Raw genomic sequence first — 16,461 nt, 5'->3', positions numbered from 1 at the left:
AGGCATGTATTGCTGGTTAAAAAAAAAATGTTGGTTTTAGTGTGTTTTCAAAAACGCATGTTATCATTCCCTTAGACATGTTCTTGAAGATATATTTTATGTACTCGTGTATTGTTGCGTAAAAAGTGTTCCCAAACTGTCTGCTGCCAAATACTGTAGGGGCAGGGGCCTTTGTCAAGCCGCTTAAAATAGCGGCTTTTTTGCTCCTGTCCTAGCATTTGTACATGTAAAGTTGAATGCTGAAATAAAGGAATGGAATGGAATCTCTTCCCAGTGGATACCAGGTCATTGCGGTATCATAGGAAATGATGACGCCGATAAGGCAGCTCGGACATCAAACCAAGAAGAACGCTGCGTCCCCATTCCTCTGTCAAGGACCGACGCCGCGAGCCAACTTGGCATTTTAACACGCACAATCTCCTTAGCAGAGTGGAACACCGTACATACAAGGCGCACAAGACTGCACAGACTAAACCCTCACTTCAACTAAGACCTCCAGCCGGTCTACACCGACGTGAAGCGTCTCTTCTATGTCGGTTATGGCTTGGAGTTGCCTTCACGAATGCCTACTCAGCACTAATTGGAATGGCTGATAGTCCTGCATGTGATGTTTGCGGATGCGAGGCAAACATTGAACACTTATTGTGCCATTGTCTTCAATTTAAAGCACAAAGACAATCTTTGTCCAGCACATTGAGGAAATTAGATGACCGTCCTCTGAGTGAACAGACGTTACTAGAGCACCGTCCCGACCGATCATCGGCTCAGAAGGCAGTGAAGGCACTTTTATGCTTTCTCAGAACTTCTGGTTTGCGTGAGCGTCTTTAACTCAAGTGCTGTCCGTGCACGTATCTACACCTTCTCTCTCCCTTCTCTCGCTTCCCCTTCTCCCTTCCCCCAGCGCAGGGTAGCCAACCAGACTATTGACTGGTTAACATCCCTGCCTTCCTATATTACTCTCTCTCTCTCTCTTCACAAATATTGCCCAACCCAGTGTTGCGACGCCTGTTTCTCAAGCCTCGACTGGCATTACTATTGGGTAGCGTGGCGTTTTCGGCGGGCTGCAGGCGTCCGGTAGACCATGGCGACCAAGCAAGGACGAGACGATTTCTAGCGCGAAACTTGCACTGTTTATTCAAAGGTTGGTGAAGGATAAGCAGAAGAGAATGAATGAATTGAAAAAGTACATCGCTGGGCTCCTTAAATGGGCCCACTAAAATCGTAGGCGGGATCTTGCTCACGCCAACGTCACGTGACATGCACTGAGTCCCTTCGGTGCTTGGCGGCTGCTCCCACTTTCCTAGGCGACGTTGCACTTGCTTGCCTCCTCTGGTGGCAACCCGCGGGTCGGGGATCGTAGGCGGCTGATCCCTTCTCCCAGGTGACGTTGCACGTACTTGCCTCCTCTGGCGGCAACCCACGGAATCTGGTCGAGGAGGGGCGCCCGATCCTTTCCTCTACGCGACGTTAGTTCGCGGAAAGGGCCTCCCCTAGAGTCGGACAGTTCGTGAAAAGGGTTCTCCCCTTGGTCGCACACACACAAAGGGGCCGGTAAACACTGCAGGGCGCCCGCCAGACCGGCAACCACTCGAGACAACCATAGCAAATTAGGAATTAATCTTCCGTTTCTGTTGAGCAGGGTCTTTCGAGCATCCTTTTTGCTAGGGGTGTTACGCGCCAACCGTAACACTAGGTACTTACAACCAGACAGACTTAGCGTGGCCGTTTTTATTCGGGAAAAACGAAAGCCCGCGGAGTTTAAAAAATACCACGTGACAGCGCGCTCTGGGCGCGCGAGTGCGCCGCGATTACAGCGCTCTCATGAGTGATTTGTAAGAACATCGCCAGCGCCGCGCCTTCGCTTCACTTGCGAGAAAGGGCTTCAACATTCGCTCGGCTCTGACATTGCCAGCAGCGGCTGGCGACGGCGCTCCGAAAAACCGTTTCGTCAGCACCCGCTTGCGCCTGTCGCCGAAGAACGCGCCGTCATCAGTCGTTTATTCCTATATGACGGGAAGTGCAATTTTTTCCCAGCTTTCAAGTCGATGTGGAATAGAAAAAATACACACAAAACATGCATCATACATCTGGAACCTGTGCGAGAGAGAGCATCATTTGTTACAATGCCGCTTTTCTTCCAAGCTGTGCCAGCGGCTAGATGCATTTGAGCTCGACTGTCTATTACTGTCGTGCCGCGCAACCGTTTCGAAGAAATTGTTTGCAGTGCCTAAAGCATGCCGTACTCAAGCGACCAGAAGACGAACATGGTCTTAGCCTTTGGAGTGCCAGGGGACGACAATAGGAAAGCTGCCAAGGTATACCGAAATTGGCAATGTGGGGGAAGACCTAGCGCGAACACAATTATGAGGAGTTACGTTATGCTGAAAGAAACGGGTAGCTTCAAGAAGACGCGGCACAGAAAGGGACCATCAGTGAAGAGCCTGAAGGAGACATATTGGCTTTCATGACTGCAAACCCTCATTCCAGCGTGCGTAATGTGAGTGATAAGGTCGGCATTCCAAAGTCTTCAGTGTCAAGAGTTCTTAGGAAGGCTGAAATGAATCCTTATCACCTCCAACTGCATGAAAAGCTGCAAGAAAGAGACTTTCAATGGCGGCTTATTTCTCAAATTGGATCTTTGTGAATAGTGACGAAATACCGGATTTTGTTGACAAAGTGCTCTGGACAGATGAGGCAACTTTCTCCAGAAATTCTCAAGTCAATATCCACAATGCGCATTACTGGAGTGATACGAACCCGCATTAGGTGGCGCAGACCAGACACCAGTACCAATGGTCAGTGTGTGGTGCAGTATCTTTGACAGAAGAATAATTGGCACCACATTTTTTGACCACATGCTCACTGCTCAGCCGTACATGAACGACATCTTGGAAGGCCCAGTCGAAGATTTTCGCTGTGATCTTCCTCTTGCGTTTTTGAAGCGAACTTGGTATCAGCACGACGGTGCACCAGCTCACAGCAGCAGCTTGGCAGAGATTGCTGAGGCAGAGATTGCTGAGGCCTGCAGCGAGATACCGTCTTGCGTCATCAAAAAAGCTACATCGGACGTGATGAAAAGGTGCCAATACTGCATTATGGCAGAGGGCGACTTGTTTGAACACGTTCTTTAGACAGACATCACAGCGAATAAATATCTACAACCGTTATCCATGAAAAGAGCCCTCTGTGTGAAACTTTCGCACGACGTGGAAAAGGCACGTAAGTAATATGAAATTATGAATTCTCTGTCGACAAGGAATGGACAGGAAGCTAAAAAAGCAACCTTCCGTGTCAGTTTACAATTCTTCCTTTTGTGACAACCATCGTAATTCACACGACGTTATCAAGCTTGTTATGATGTGTGTTTGCTTGTTGGGGTCTTGCTCCCAAATTCGAACTCATGAGCTTGTCATTTTTCCTCCGCATGCGTTCTGCTAGCGTGAGAGTGCAATTTTCGCCGCAGAAACGGGAGCCGCCTGTATTTCAGCTGCCGTCCGAACCCACTGGCGTTCATCTCGGAACCAAGCACAACGCGAAGCTATGTTGTGGGCAGCGCGAAAGGAGCGAAGCGAGCGATGTTTTTTACGAAGCACGGTTGGGAGCGCTGTAATTGTGGCGCATTCGGGCGCACAGGGCCGCTATTTTGTAGCGATGCCTTATGCCTTATTCTATGCTATTCTTATCATCCACCACACACGGATGCCCGATCCCATTGATCATGTGGGCAGACCGTCGCTCTGACCACTGGCCAAGCGCGAAAAGTCTGAAAAAGAATAGAATCGGAAAAGGCATCGCTGCAAAATACCGGCCCAGAGCGCGATTTCACGTGATATTTTTTTTTAACTCCGTGGGCTTTCGTTTTTCCCGAATGAAAACAGCCACGCTAAGTATATCTCGTTGGAAGTGCCTGGGTTGGGCAATATTTGAGGAGCTCCACAACTTTCCTGTTGACACCTGAACGTTTGAAGCTATATTTAAAAAAATTAATTAACTTGCTAATAACTCGGCTAAAATAATTAACTCGGCTAATTACTCAAAAAAGGTGAGCGAAAAATAGTACTGTAAGTTTAGATAAACGCTAACAACATCCACGCGATTTCTGTTCTGAAGAACGCATAGGATTTTTCAAAATCTTGGTCCAAGTTAGCTGGAACACCCTGTATATATATCCTTAATGATTTATCTTGCAGAAGAGCAGTTGACCATCTCTGTCTTTTTCACAAAATCTTTTTCACTAACCATGGTATCAAGAACGCCCTCTTTACTGCGCCGTCCTACATCTCATCACGTGTTGATAATCGTTTTAAAGTTCAAGTGCCGAGCTGCCGCACCAACTTGTACATTCATTCATTCGTGCCGGAGACATCATCGGAATGGAATCCCTCCCCGCGTCCATCGCCAGCAAACCTGATCAATATTCATTCAAGACATCTGAAACAATGTACCACGACTGTACCACTCCTCTCTGTAAGGCCGCAATGGATTGAAAGTATTTCAAATAAGTATATAATACCTGTTGTGACCTCACACATGCATAAACAGCCTCCACCTATTTTCAGAGTCTCCGTGGAGATAGCGGCGGGGGGGGGGGGGGGGGCAACTTTTCACGAATTACCAAGCGCGAATTTTCTGCGATAGCGCCACGGTTAGCCCGTTCCGCACCGAAGTTCACAATTCCGCTGGGACATGAGTTCGAATTCCAATGATGGTGGTAGGTAGTTCTGTTATAAATCCGCAAGTGATTATTTGGCTACCCTACACGCGTTCTAACGACGTTAAAATACAACACCTAATGCACTGATATAATGAAACTATTAAATATCATGCGCTCTTCTATTAGAAGGTCTGTGTGCTTAGGTGACACCTGTATGTACGTTAGAAGCTTGGACACAGACTCACACACTAACGTCACGCATACAACTGCTCATCTTACAAGCGCACGTTGCACCGTATGATAACACTTTGTGGGACCCCAAATGATGCTAGATAGCCAGCGATGGTGATGTGATGCCACAAACACTGGTGTACCGTGCGTTAGGTGGACGTTAGAGAAGCCGAGGCAGTCAAAATTATTCTGGGGGAGCTATTCACTTCGGCGTCTTTCATAGCCTGTGTGCTGCTTTGGGACGGTAAACTCCACCCATTCATTATGGTGCAACAGCGCCTAACCATAGGAAAACTGAGCATTTGGCCGAGAAACATACCCGCTAAAAAAAAAGAAAAGCAGGGGGGGGGGGGCTCTTCTTGGCAGCGGCAGGGTCATTATGGAGAGAAATACGACTTCAGTAGTATGAGGTTAGGCGCAGGAGGACCGCTTTGTATAGAGACTCACGGCCACATTGTCTGGGGGCCAAGTTAGCCACTTTAGTGCATGAAATGAAAGTGAAAGAAAATGGAAATTCCCAGGCGTGCTTCAGTGTTTCCACGCAATTCCACGCATCAGCCCATAACGTCAGTGGTGGACCAACAGCGGAGTTGCGTAAAGAAAGGAAAAATAACCGATTTTTCTATCTATCTATCTATCTATCTATCTATCTATCTATCTATCTATCTATCTATCTATCTATCTATCTATCTATCTATCTATCTATCTATCTATCTATCTATCTATCTATCTATCTATCTATCTATCTATCTATCTATCTATCTATCTATCTATCTATCTATCTATCTATCTATCTATCTATCTATCTATCTATCTATCTATCTATCTATCTATCTATCTATCTATCTATCTATCTATCTAAAGTGCCTCGAGCAGCCTCTCGAGGGCTTCATTCACGCTCGGAAAAACACTTTTATGTAGCACGTATTGAACAAAAGAAAGCTGTATCGGGAGTTTTTCATGCGATTTTGCAATTTTCACATTTACACTTTTCATCTAATTATAAGATTTGAGAAGTTGATGATTTAATTACGACTAATTACGCAGTTAGACGCAATGAAAAATATAATCTGAGTACCCCCAAGCGACGGCAAACAAAATTACCTTGGTTCTGTCCAGCTGGGATACATAGCGCAGGAATGATACGGGGACAAGCAGGAGCACAGGACGAGCGCTGTCTGCTCCTCCTTTTCTGCTCCTGCTGTTCCTGCTTGTCCCTGTATCATTCCTGCGCTATGTATCCCAGTTTGTATGTATCCCACCAACACGCCCAAACTTCTTCTCTGTCCAGCTACCTGGCATTTGCATATTTTTAACGTTTGGCTAAAATTACGTGGGACACCCTGTATAGGGGATGCGCATTCGCATTTCGCTCTGACGCTGTCTCATATCATTGACACAACAAAACGAAACATAAGGGCCCGACACCAGACATTGTCAAGAAGCAGGCGCATAATTTCTAGCGCATACCAAATATGATAGCTCCGTAGTTGATAGGGCTATTGAAGGCTTGCTTACCGCGTTTTTTTTTTGCTCTTCAATTGCCACTGCTTCAATTATGAGTCTGGCATGGTCATGTCTGTGCCGAGCAATAACTGTAGCGTCATTGAAGAAAGGGGTACAACTGCACTCTGAACAATGTTGTGCCGAGAAGCCACCCCTTCTCTTCTGAGTTTTTTTTTTTTGTTTTGATGGCGCTTTTGAAGGCGCACGTTTAGACACTTTCCGGTTTCAGGGAGATTCTTAATGGAAAGAGGGTGAAAATCGGATAAAATGCAGCGCAGTAACTGTCTCTCAGGAGAGGACACCTCAACGCGCGGTTGAGGTGTCCTCTCCTGAGAGACATTTAGTGCACTGCACTTTGCTCCACCTATGCCTGCCCACATGAGAGAGGCATATTATGTACTAAACTTCTTGTGCATTCTTTAATGAACGGGATTGTGTACTTGATGTTACAGCCTTGTTTTTGCTTATTTACAGAACAGATCAGTTTGCTTAACTTGCACAATTTATTGGGAGCAGAAAAGGCAGTTGTGGCCCCCGATCGCTGGCCAATCTTTTCTTAATCTAAGCGAAATACGGTGAACGTACAGAATCACCCCAACTTTCGTCTTGGTGATTCCTGTACTGGAGTGGCGGTTTCGCATGCTCCTTGCACTAGCTTTATTTTCTTAAGAAAAGTTTCTGCTACCAATATATAAATAGTTATTTAGGGCACCCCGCGTCCTGAAGTCTAGACACTTGCGCGTTAAAGCTGTTGTGAATTGTATGACTGCATGACTTGCTTAAGGCATTCCAAAAACATGTGCTCGCGACAGCCCTTTTAATTGATTTACTATGGGATGATACTAAAAGTAATAGTGGCTTTTTGTTTTGTGGTGGATAGCGCCAGCATACATGACTGGCTGAGCGTGCTAACTTGAGATCTAGAAACTGGGTAGTACGTTTATGTGGAAGCTCATGGGTGAGCGTCAAAGGGCGAAGGCATTCGTTAAAAATGGTTGATGTTTCATGAACAAAATAGTAAAAAATAATTCGTTGATGTCTATTAAAAGTAAGCAATCATCTATATATCTGAAAAGGCAGGAACGAGTTGTTTAACAGTGGGGCTATGCACGAGCCCATACATAACCCTCGTTTTTGTAAAATTGGAGACACTTCTCACCATGTTCCGCATATTCACCGGAGTGTTCGATCTTTCAACTGCAAACTTAGGCCCAAGACCAAAGGTGCTTTTCACGAAGTCAGGTAGGGAGACATTGCAGTCGGGGTGGACAACCCCGTTGTGTCCCTTATATATAAGTATACTTGTCGGCGCGTTGCGGCGGAGACGAAGCAAGGCATGTAGCTCCACCGTGTGGTCGATGAGTGCGTTGAATTCCCGTCAACTTTTCTTCTTGGGTCCGAGGCTCGTTTTTTCGCGCTGTATGTGGACGTACAGGGACTCACGGTACAGGCGTCATTGTCTATGCCACTCAGACCGCAGGATTTTGCAGACCCTCAACCCGTGTCCAATGGACGGGCTGAAGCCACCGGACATGTGCACCTCTAGGGGAAGATGCTTGGCACGGATTCAGAATGAAAGCATGGGAGCGCGACACATGGCGATGGCTGTGAGGGTTACGAGAAAGGGCGAGCGCGTGAGCACAGAGTTATTAGGGCCCGAAGAACTAGAAATAAACTGTAGTAAGGTATGCGATCGGGCTGCTTGGTGTTGATCCATGTCGTTCAACATGGGTCAGTGGGTGTGTGGTACTGTGAGCTTATGTACCGCTCTTCAACGAACCTCTCGGACACCGACATGTGCCACTCATTTAGTCAGACTCGGCATAACGTGAATCTAAGTACACGACATGACCAGCGATGGGAGCACAGAATGCAATTGAACAAACTTTTCTTTAAAGCACATTGCCGTGAAAAGACGACGTAAATTCCGAGCTAACAGAATCTACAAGCTTATACACATTTGATTTGGTTCCACCTCAATGTGCAGCGTTAACCTAAGAAAGAAGTTCATAAAAGCTTTGTTAAGTGTACTCCACAGATACTGAACAAAACTGCAGTTTCAAATGCGAGTACACATTTTAAATAAACGTCAACCATACACACGATTCTGGCCAATAGAGTTTTTTTTTGCAGTCTGTTGTTTCTTGCTGTATTCTCATGCCCGAAATGCATGATTGAAGTGAACCTTCCCAGAATATTTGGACACACACACACACACACACACACACACACACACACACACACACACACACACACACACACACACACACACACACACACACACACACACACACACACACACACACACACATACACACACACATACACACACACACACACACACACACACACTCACACTCACACACACACACACACACACACACACACACGCACGCACGCACGCACGCACGCACGCACACACACACGCGTACGTACGCACACATGCACACACACGCACGTACGCACAATGTTGACTGCATGTGAATGTGGGCTTGCGAGACTTTCCGGAAATTTTCAGGTAAGTCTAAAAATACAAAAGCTAAAGTACATCGTTCAATGTGCCACCATTCAGAAGCGCATCGCGAAACGGGCGAACAAGACGACGCGCGCCGTGTAAAAGTTGGAACAGCCTGTGGAGTGCCTTGATGATTGAGAGCTTTCACCGTAGATTTGACTTATGTTATGACTCTTAAACACTCTAGCAAATAGTGTTCAATATCACCATGAGTCTTACAGCTTGCAGATAACATCAACACGGCGAGTTTAATCCTATATAATCATGCCGGAGTACGCGCTGACCCGGTGCGGAGGCGATGCGGCAGAGAGGTCTGGCCTGCTCAGTCCTTTTTGACAAGGATTCGGGAAAATGCTTGAACAAAGACTGAAAATTAGTGGCAACGGCTTATTCTTGAACACGCTGACCAGCTCTAGCAGCCTCCTTTGCTGGCCTCAGTTCTAAGGCATATCGAGTTAATCTATCAGGCGCCTCATGGTCCGTTGCACCTACATGCGAGGGAATTACACTGAAACTTCATATCGTGAATCAGAGGCTGCGCAGTTCTTTGAGAAGGCGTAACGCAATATGTGTGCATTTCTCAAGATAAAACTAATTCTGCAACAACTGTAGAGCGAGCTTGCTGTCCGACAGCACTACAACGCACTCTCGCATACTGTTGACGAGACGACGCAGTCAAGTCTGTCCGGACAGCCCAGGGCGCCTTGAGAATCAAAAACGCTGTTGCGCAGACGGTTGGTGAAGACTTTGATCATACGTTCTCTGCAGACTTGTACGTAACGAATTACATGTAACTATTTCTAATCAATGACGTTTCCTTTTTTGGTGAGCTTGTAATTTAACGATTACTTTGATTACACAGCAACGCTCAGCGTAAATTGTTTTTTTTTTCAGAAACCAATTACATGCAACTAATTTCATTTTTGACGAAACAAGCTACAACGAGGGACGCAGCTTTGAGCAATTCACCCCACGAAGTTCGAACAGCATTTTCACAACAAAGAAAATTCGAACAACTTGTCCTCCTTTGTTTCTGGACATGGAGAGCATATTGGCACGAAGAAAACAGTAGAAATCATAATTGATTAAAAATTTATTTGTACGGCAAATAATCATTAGTAATTGATTTGCTAAACTATCCACAACGGGAAGCTCCATCCAGCAATGCTAGTGTGGGCTCTACCCTGCGTTTCCTGTGCGTAAGCCCGCGAATACACGCAAGCGCCTCGAGCGGCCAGTCGCGCGGCAATTTTGCGTGCATTTGCGTACTTCTTTCACGCTCGGAAAAACACTTTTATGCAGCACGTATTGAGCAAGAGAAAGCTGTGTCGGGAGTTTTTCATGTCACTCTACAATTTTCTCATTGACGCTTTTCGTTCAACTATAGCATTTGAGAAGTTGATTAATTAATTAAGACTAATTACCTAGTTAGGCGGAATGAAAAAAAAATAATTTGAGTATCTCCAAGCGACGGCAAACAACACTACTTTAGTTCTGTTCAGCTATGTGGCATTCGCATGTTTTTAAGCTCTGGCTAGAGTTAGCTGGGACACCCTGTATACGTGCCTCAAATGGGGCACCTATTTTTTCGATTGTTACTCTGGAACAACATTTTTAGGGCTCAATAATATGGAGCCTTACATTAAGGTAGGCATTAACTTTGGCCACCTTCTTAAGGAACGTGATCGTTTGCTGGTTTGCTGGATGAGTGAAGGGCGCCGGGACGAGGCCCACCGGATGTTGGCCGATAAATTGAAAGCGCACTTCTATGGCTCGATACCGATGGCAGCTTCAGACGTTAACAGCAGGAAATCACCTATGGACGACATTTTATTTTTAGTATTCACTGGCTTTAACGTGGGCACCTTCCCTTAGCCTCAGAAACCATAATGCGCACTGCTTCATAAAGAACTCAAACCCGATCATCCATAGATGCATCGAATAACCACAATTTTGCAAGCAAGATTTTCGGACGTTATAACACGGCCCTGCTACCCAGAGCGCAAATCTAGTGAGTTTTCAGTGTCGCTGCCAGGTGTCTTCACAAGAAAACGAGGCGAGATTAGGGAAGAAAATTTCGAAATGCAATTCTTGGCTAAGATAACGTGTGAAGGGTGGCGGAGGACGTAGTGAAAGAGCCAGGCCGTGCAACTCTTTCTGTTTATTGTATTTGTGCAATGTTAAATAAAAGTAGGGAAGAAAGTAGCGTTAAAGTAATCTGTTACTTTTTAGTAATTACTGAATTACTTTCGTGGACCAGTAATTAGTAACTGTACTCAATTACATTTTTGAATGAGGCAATTGTAATGGTAATCGGTTACTTTTTTTCTGTAACGTGTACGAGGCCGGTTCTCTCCAGGTGTTGAAGCACCAGAGATTGAGCTTACGCAGCAAGCGTGAAACGCACGCTGTGAACGTGAGGCGCTGCCAGCTGGCAATCCAGGTTTCTGCATGGCCATGTTGGCGTCGCTGCCTTCGTTCGGAAACTTCAGGCCAGGAAGACGAATAGTGCTGAGCACCATTGGAACGCGTGGCTCCGTACGTCACCGATACGTACGTCATCGACCCTGTTATTCTTGTTTATTTATTCTCGCTTACCCTGTTATTCTTATTCGACTGCTATTCCTGATTCCTTGCTTCCTTCGTTTTTGGCAGGGTAAAAACCACAAGATCCATAACAGCATTTTTATAATACTAGCATGCCTGAGGACTAAAAACCTTTCAAACAAAGGAGCGTTTGCTGACGTCCATTGCCAAGCCCCAAATTGCAGATAGCGCACTCACTGGCTGAACGAGTAGTATAATTTTCAAGCGGATTAGAATAGGTATGAAACGTTTCAAAATTAAACACACTAGCTCTGTTTCTTACCGCGCTTTGATGTGATCACGTTGCTTTCACCTTCATCGAATGGTTTCGTTGAATATACCTTAAGACCCTCTAAAACAGTCACACATTCAGTTTTTTTGTTCTACTTGAAGGATTCCACGCTGTGCGTGAATCACGCAACACGTGCAAAGCGAATACTTAGTTTCTATTCTTGTTTGTAACTATTGTTCACCGTGCAGCGGCGCTTATTGCACAGAATGTGATCATGCGTCCGTTATAGAAGAAGGCCAAAACTGGGATTCATTCGCGCACAATGCACGCGGCTGCGTATGTGCATCTAAAATTCGACAAAATCGAGGGCCCGTGCACTAACGGCAACGCCCCTCATATAACGTCGCTCACAGCGCAAAAAAAAGGAGTGGTGTAGGGTTTCACGGTTGTGTGTGGGGAATGCACTCTCTTTCCCAGCGTCTCACGTGCCTCGTAAACATTCGCAGTGAGGTTGCCAGCGCTTTTCAGTTTTCTGCATCAAAACTCGCGGCTTATTCACACGGTGTTGTTATGAATCTTGTCTCGGTGTTATCCCCCCTCCCCCTACCCTCGTAAATAAAGAAAAGAAAGAAAAAGAGACTGACAGAAAGCGACAACGAAGGATATGGGCCTCTACGACGCCATATCACATATCCTGGTGTGGGCTGCAATATCTCATAATTTACTGCGTTTTTTTCGTTTTTTTTTCGCTGCAGTTGCGTTTTACCAGGACACTGCCACAGCACAGATGCCTCCCTTTATAACGGCCAGTGCGACGGCGCAGGAAACATTCCAGACATATTTGTCCCCAGACGGTTATTAAGCTGGCCGAAGTGGATACGTGGCTGCGGTTCGGCCTTCCGCTCTGTCCGGATATAGCCGTGTCTATGACTTTGTCTATGGCTACGGCTGTGCGGAGGGCGTGTGGTCTTTGGAAGAAGAGAAGCCACCGTTTTAAAATGGCCGTGGTCAGCAAACGGCTTCGCTTGTTGTTGCTTTCATCCCCTGAAGTCTGGAGATGAATTAGAGAGACAAGTGAGAGAAAGGAAATATGTTGGCATCCACAGGGATTTTGGCGATGGAGAAAGCTAAAGGAAAGGAAAATTAAAATGGAAAACAGATTCTCGCGCGAAAAAAATGCATATATATATATATATATATATATATATATATATATATATATATATATATATATATATATATATATATATATATATATATATATGTATATATATATATATATATATATATATATATATATATATACGAAGGAAAGTGAGGGGGTGGGCGGGTAAAGAAAATTTCAAGGGTTCCTTGCACCATGACTTGAGTGAAATGTAGGCCTTGGCGTGAGATGAGTTGAAATTGTGTTTCGTATCTTCCGTTTCCTGTCTTATTCGGTGGTTGTACATTATACTATCTCTGGTCACTCCACAGAAGCCGCCAAGCGCGCTGCTTTGCGGCCACCGACGCGCAACGCGGTTAACGCGCGTGTGCGTATGTGCAACTGCTGAGTGGTACACGCTTTGTACTTACATTCGAATGCGGCCCCTTGGGTCGAGACGGTTTTCCTGCTCGATAGGCTGTGCACTCCATGTTGGCGGTGCACTGTAAAAATTGTTTACACCCTTTATGGTTTATCCTGACTCGACAACAGCAATAATTATCTTCAGTCCCGCGTGCATTTCTTTAACACCTGGCCAAAGTAAACTAAACTACAAATAAACTACAATAATAAAAGTCATACTGATTCTTCCAGCATAGCAAATAGTTTCACTGACTACTTCTGTAATATATACAGCAGTCGTCATATGACTACTACTTATCCAATTTATCGCTGCAATCATTCTTTTTTCTCTTTCCCGTAACTGCAGATGAGGTACATTCCATGGTAATAGCTCTAAAGAATACTAGCCCTGGCTTAGATAATATTTCTTTATTTCGTCTAAAACTTGTTGCACCACTTATTTCTGATACACTTTGTACTATAATTAATAATGTTTTTCAATGTGGTATTTTTCCCCGTTCGCTTAAAAGGGCTAATATTATTCTTGTACAAAAGAAAGGTGATAAAACGGAGGTGTTTATCTATCGTCCTATTTCTATTCTATCGTCGATTAGCAAAGTTGTTGAGAAGTTATTTTGTAAGCGCCTCAATAATTACTTAAAAAATTTAATTTGTTGCAATCTTCTCAATTTGGTTTTCGCGCTGGCCGTTCGACTAACTTAGCTTTAATATCCCTAACCTACTATATCACATCACTCGATTGATACGGGTAACTTCGTTGGTTCGGTATTCTTGGACTTCACTAAATCTTTTGTAACAGTTAATCATAACATACTTTTTACTAAAGTAGAAGCCCTAGGAATTACCGGTACAGTACTAAAACTCCTAAAAAGTTACCTACATGATAGAGAACAAACAGTTTTTTTTTGGAGGTGCTTATTCTGATACTAAAGTTATTAACCAAGGTGTACCACAAGGCTACCATACTAGGTCCCTTACTATTCTCTATTTATATTACTGATTTACCCACGTGTCTTAAATGGGGTACATTGTGTACTATACGCAGACGATACTACTATATCGTTGCGTGACAATTCTTTAACACCCTAATCGTTAAACTAAACAATGAGCTTGACCATATTGTTGCATGGTGTTCATCCAATCATTTAATTATCAATCCTTCAAAAATTGAATTCATCATTTTCCGTTCTGGCCAAAGAATACTACCTGGCTTGCCTGAGATAACTCTTGATGGTCATCACATTCCCGTCTCCGACTGCGTATCATTTTTGGGCATCAAATTAGATTCTAACCTAAAGTTTTCTCAATCCATTGCCTTCATTAAGCAAAAGTGTGCCTTGGGTATTAAAGCATTAATCAAGTCAAGAAAATATATCTCTAAAGACGCATTATTAACATTATACTTTGCCTTCATTAACAGTCACATTAATTATGGTATTGTTTCCTGGGGAAACACATATAACTGTCATATCTCGTCTATTCAGCACTTACAAAACCAAGCAATGCCGACCCACGGTGCAGGTGAAGCAGGCGTTAAGCACTCCCCATACACGGGCCGATCCCGAAGATAGTGCAATGCCGGGCCGACCCGCGGCGAAGGTGCAGCTTGCCATTATCGGCCCACAAACACAGCTTCGCTCGTCATCCTTCTTCACAGAGTGGAAGGGCACTGAGATTTTTTGTATCGTATTTCGTATACACTTTTTTATAGTACAACACACGTAATCTGCCGCCGAGAGATTGGAGAAAGATAGCACAGAGTTTCACTGGTCTTTGTCGATGCACGGGGACGCCTCTTTTCCCCGAGAAAACGGAAGCATGATTTGAGAAATCTCGCAGCCTGCTCATGCTCATGATCACGCTCATGGTGTGATTTGTAGCGGAAAGCACCGACATGCGGAAAGAGAAACGTGAGGCTAACGGAAAGAAGAAGAACAAAGAACAAACATAAGAACAAACATAAGCGCTGTGTTTAGCACGCTTACCCTGTCGGCAACAACGAAGAGCGGAACGTTATCCCCGAGAACGAAAAAGACTTCCAACAACAGGAGACAAGTATGTGTTGCACGGTAGAAAGCAAATAATTAAATCCAAGTGGTGCGATATAATGCTTTACGTCGTCGGGGTTACAAAAAGTCTCATAATACAATACGCATGAAACAGTTCCATGCTTACACTTTAGACAGACATGTTATATCTCTTTTGATGTATCGTGCATAATAAACTGCAACGAAGGCAACGAAAAGTTTCGCAGCGAATAAACTCGTTGTAAAGCTTCGAAGAGTTAGCCGGCTAATCAGACAGAGAGGTTGGCAGCGTGTGGTTTCTTCTACCCCATTTTTCTTGCATGTGGGCAAAAGCTAACGCGCTCTGAATGATGAAGATTACTCGAACACAATGCTGATGGACATGAAAAAAGGAAAAGAACTGAAATAAATAAGAAGAACTAAAAAGAAAAAAATAGGGGATGACGCAATATCACCCTGAAAGGAGAGGTTGAAAAATTAACAAAGTTGAAAAAGAGCGGTCATGCAGCGATAGTAGTTCTCTGACATCTTGGATAAGTTGAATTGGTAAACCAGCAGCAGCTTCTAAAACTTTCAAGCAAGCAAGCAAGCAAGCAAGCTAGCAAGCAAGCAAGCAAGCAAGCAAGCAAGCAAGCAAGCAAGCAAGCAAACAGAAACAAATTTTATGCACATTGCTTGCGGCATTAGGTTGCTTAACATCGCTCCTATCCATTGTAGAAAATAAACTCTGAAGAAGTTTGATTTCGTCGACCAAATTTATTTTACCTTTTCTACGGTGCCATTTTGAGATAACGTATTCGAACTTAAGCTGTAACTACACGTATTTTGTGTCTACAAAATAACGTTTCTTCTTGCAAAGCACCTTATGAAATGAAAACTATAAACATGAACGTTTACTCACTATACGATGAAAAATAAGGGCCATATAGAAGCCAAATGTCAAGACTAAGGAAGCGCAAGTACATTGCGCGTGGCGAGCCTCTCCGGCATGCGGGTGCCCTGAGCGGCCTGCATGCTTTGCAGCGCAAGTCTCCGCCCAGCAGAACAAATATGTGTGGCGCAGCCAAACTCACCGGCGCGTAATGTCGTCGCGCGCATCCTACGAGGCCCTCCCACGTCAGCGAAGTATCGATAAGGAACGTG

General features: G+C 44.7%; 1 protein-coding gene across 3 annotated transcripts in view; it reads right to left on the bottom strand.

Annotated features, from left to right (window-relative positions):
* Positions 1 to 16,461, bottom strand: part of LOC135915994 (protein O-mannosyl-transferase Tmtc3-like) — a 953,411-nt gene that overhangs the window by 409,291 nt on the left and 527,659 nt on the right. For 2 of the 3 annotated variants that reach the window (XM_065449184.2, XM_065449185.2), the window contains exon 4: positions 13,300 to 13,371. The exons of the other annotated variant lie outside the window; for it this stretch is intronic. In XM_065449184.2, coding sequence (XP_065305256.1) covers positions 13,300 to 13,371 — 72 coding nt within the window. The remainder of the gene's footprint in view (positions 1 to 13,299; positions 13,372 to 16,461) is intronic. 3 annotated transcript variants of the gene reach the window in all.

This window comes from Dermacentor albipictus, chromosome 1 (assembly GCF_038994185.2).
Source record: "Dermacentor albipictus isolate Rhodes 1998 colony chromosome 1, USDA_Dalb.pri_finalv2, whole genome shotgun sequence".
Lineage (NCBI taxonomy): Eukaryota > Metazoa > Arthropoda > Arachnida > Ixodida > Ixodidae > Dermacentor > Dermacentor albipictus.
The sequence above is the reverse complement of the archived record's forward strand: the minus strand, read 5'-3'. Positions and strand labels throughout refer to the sequence as shown.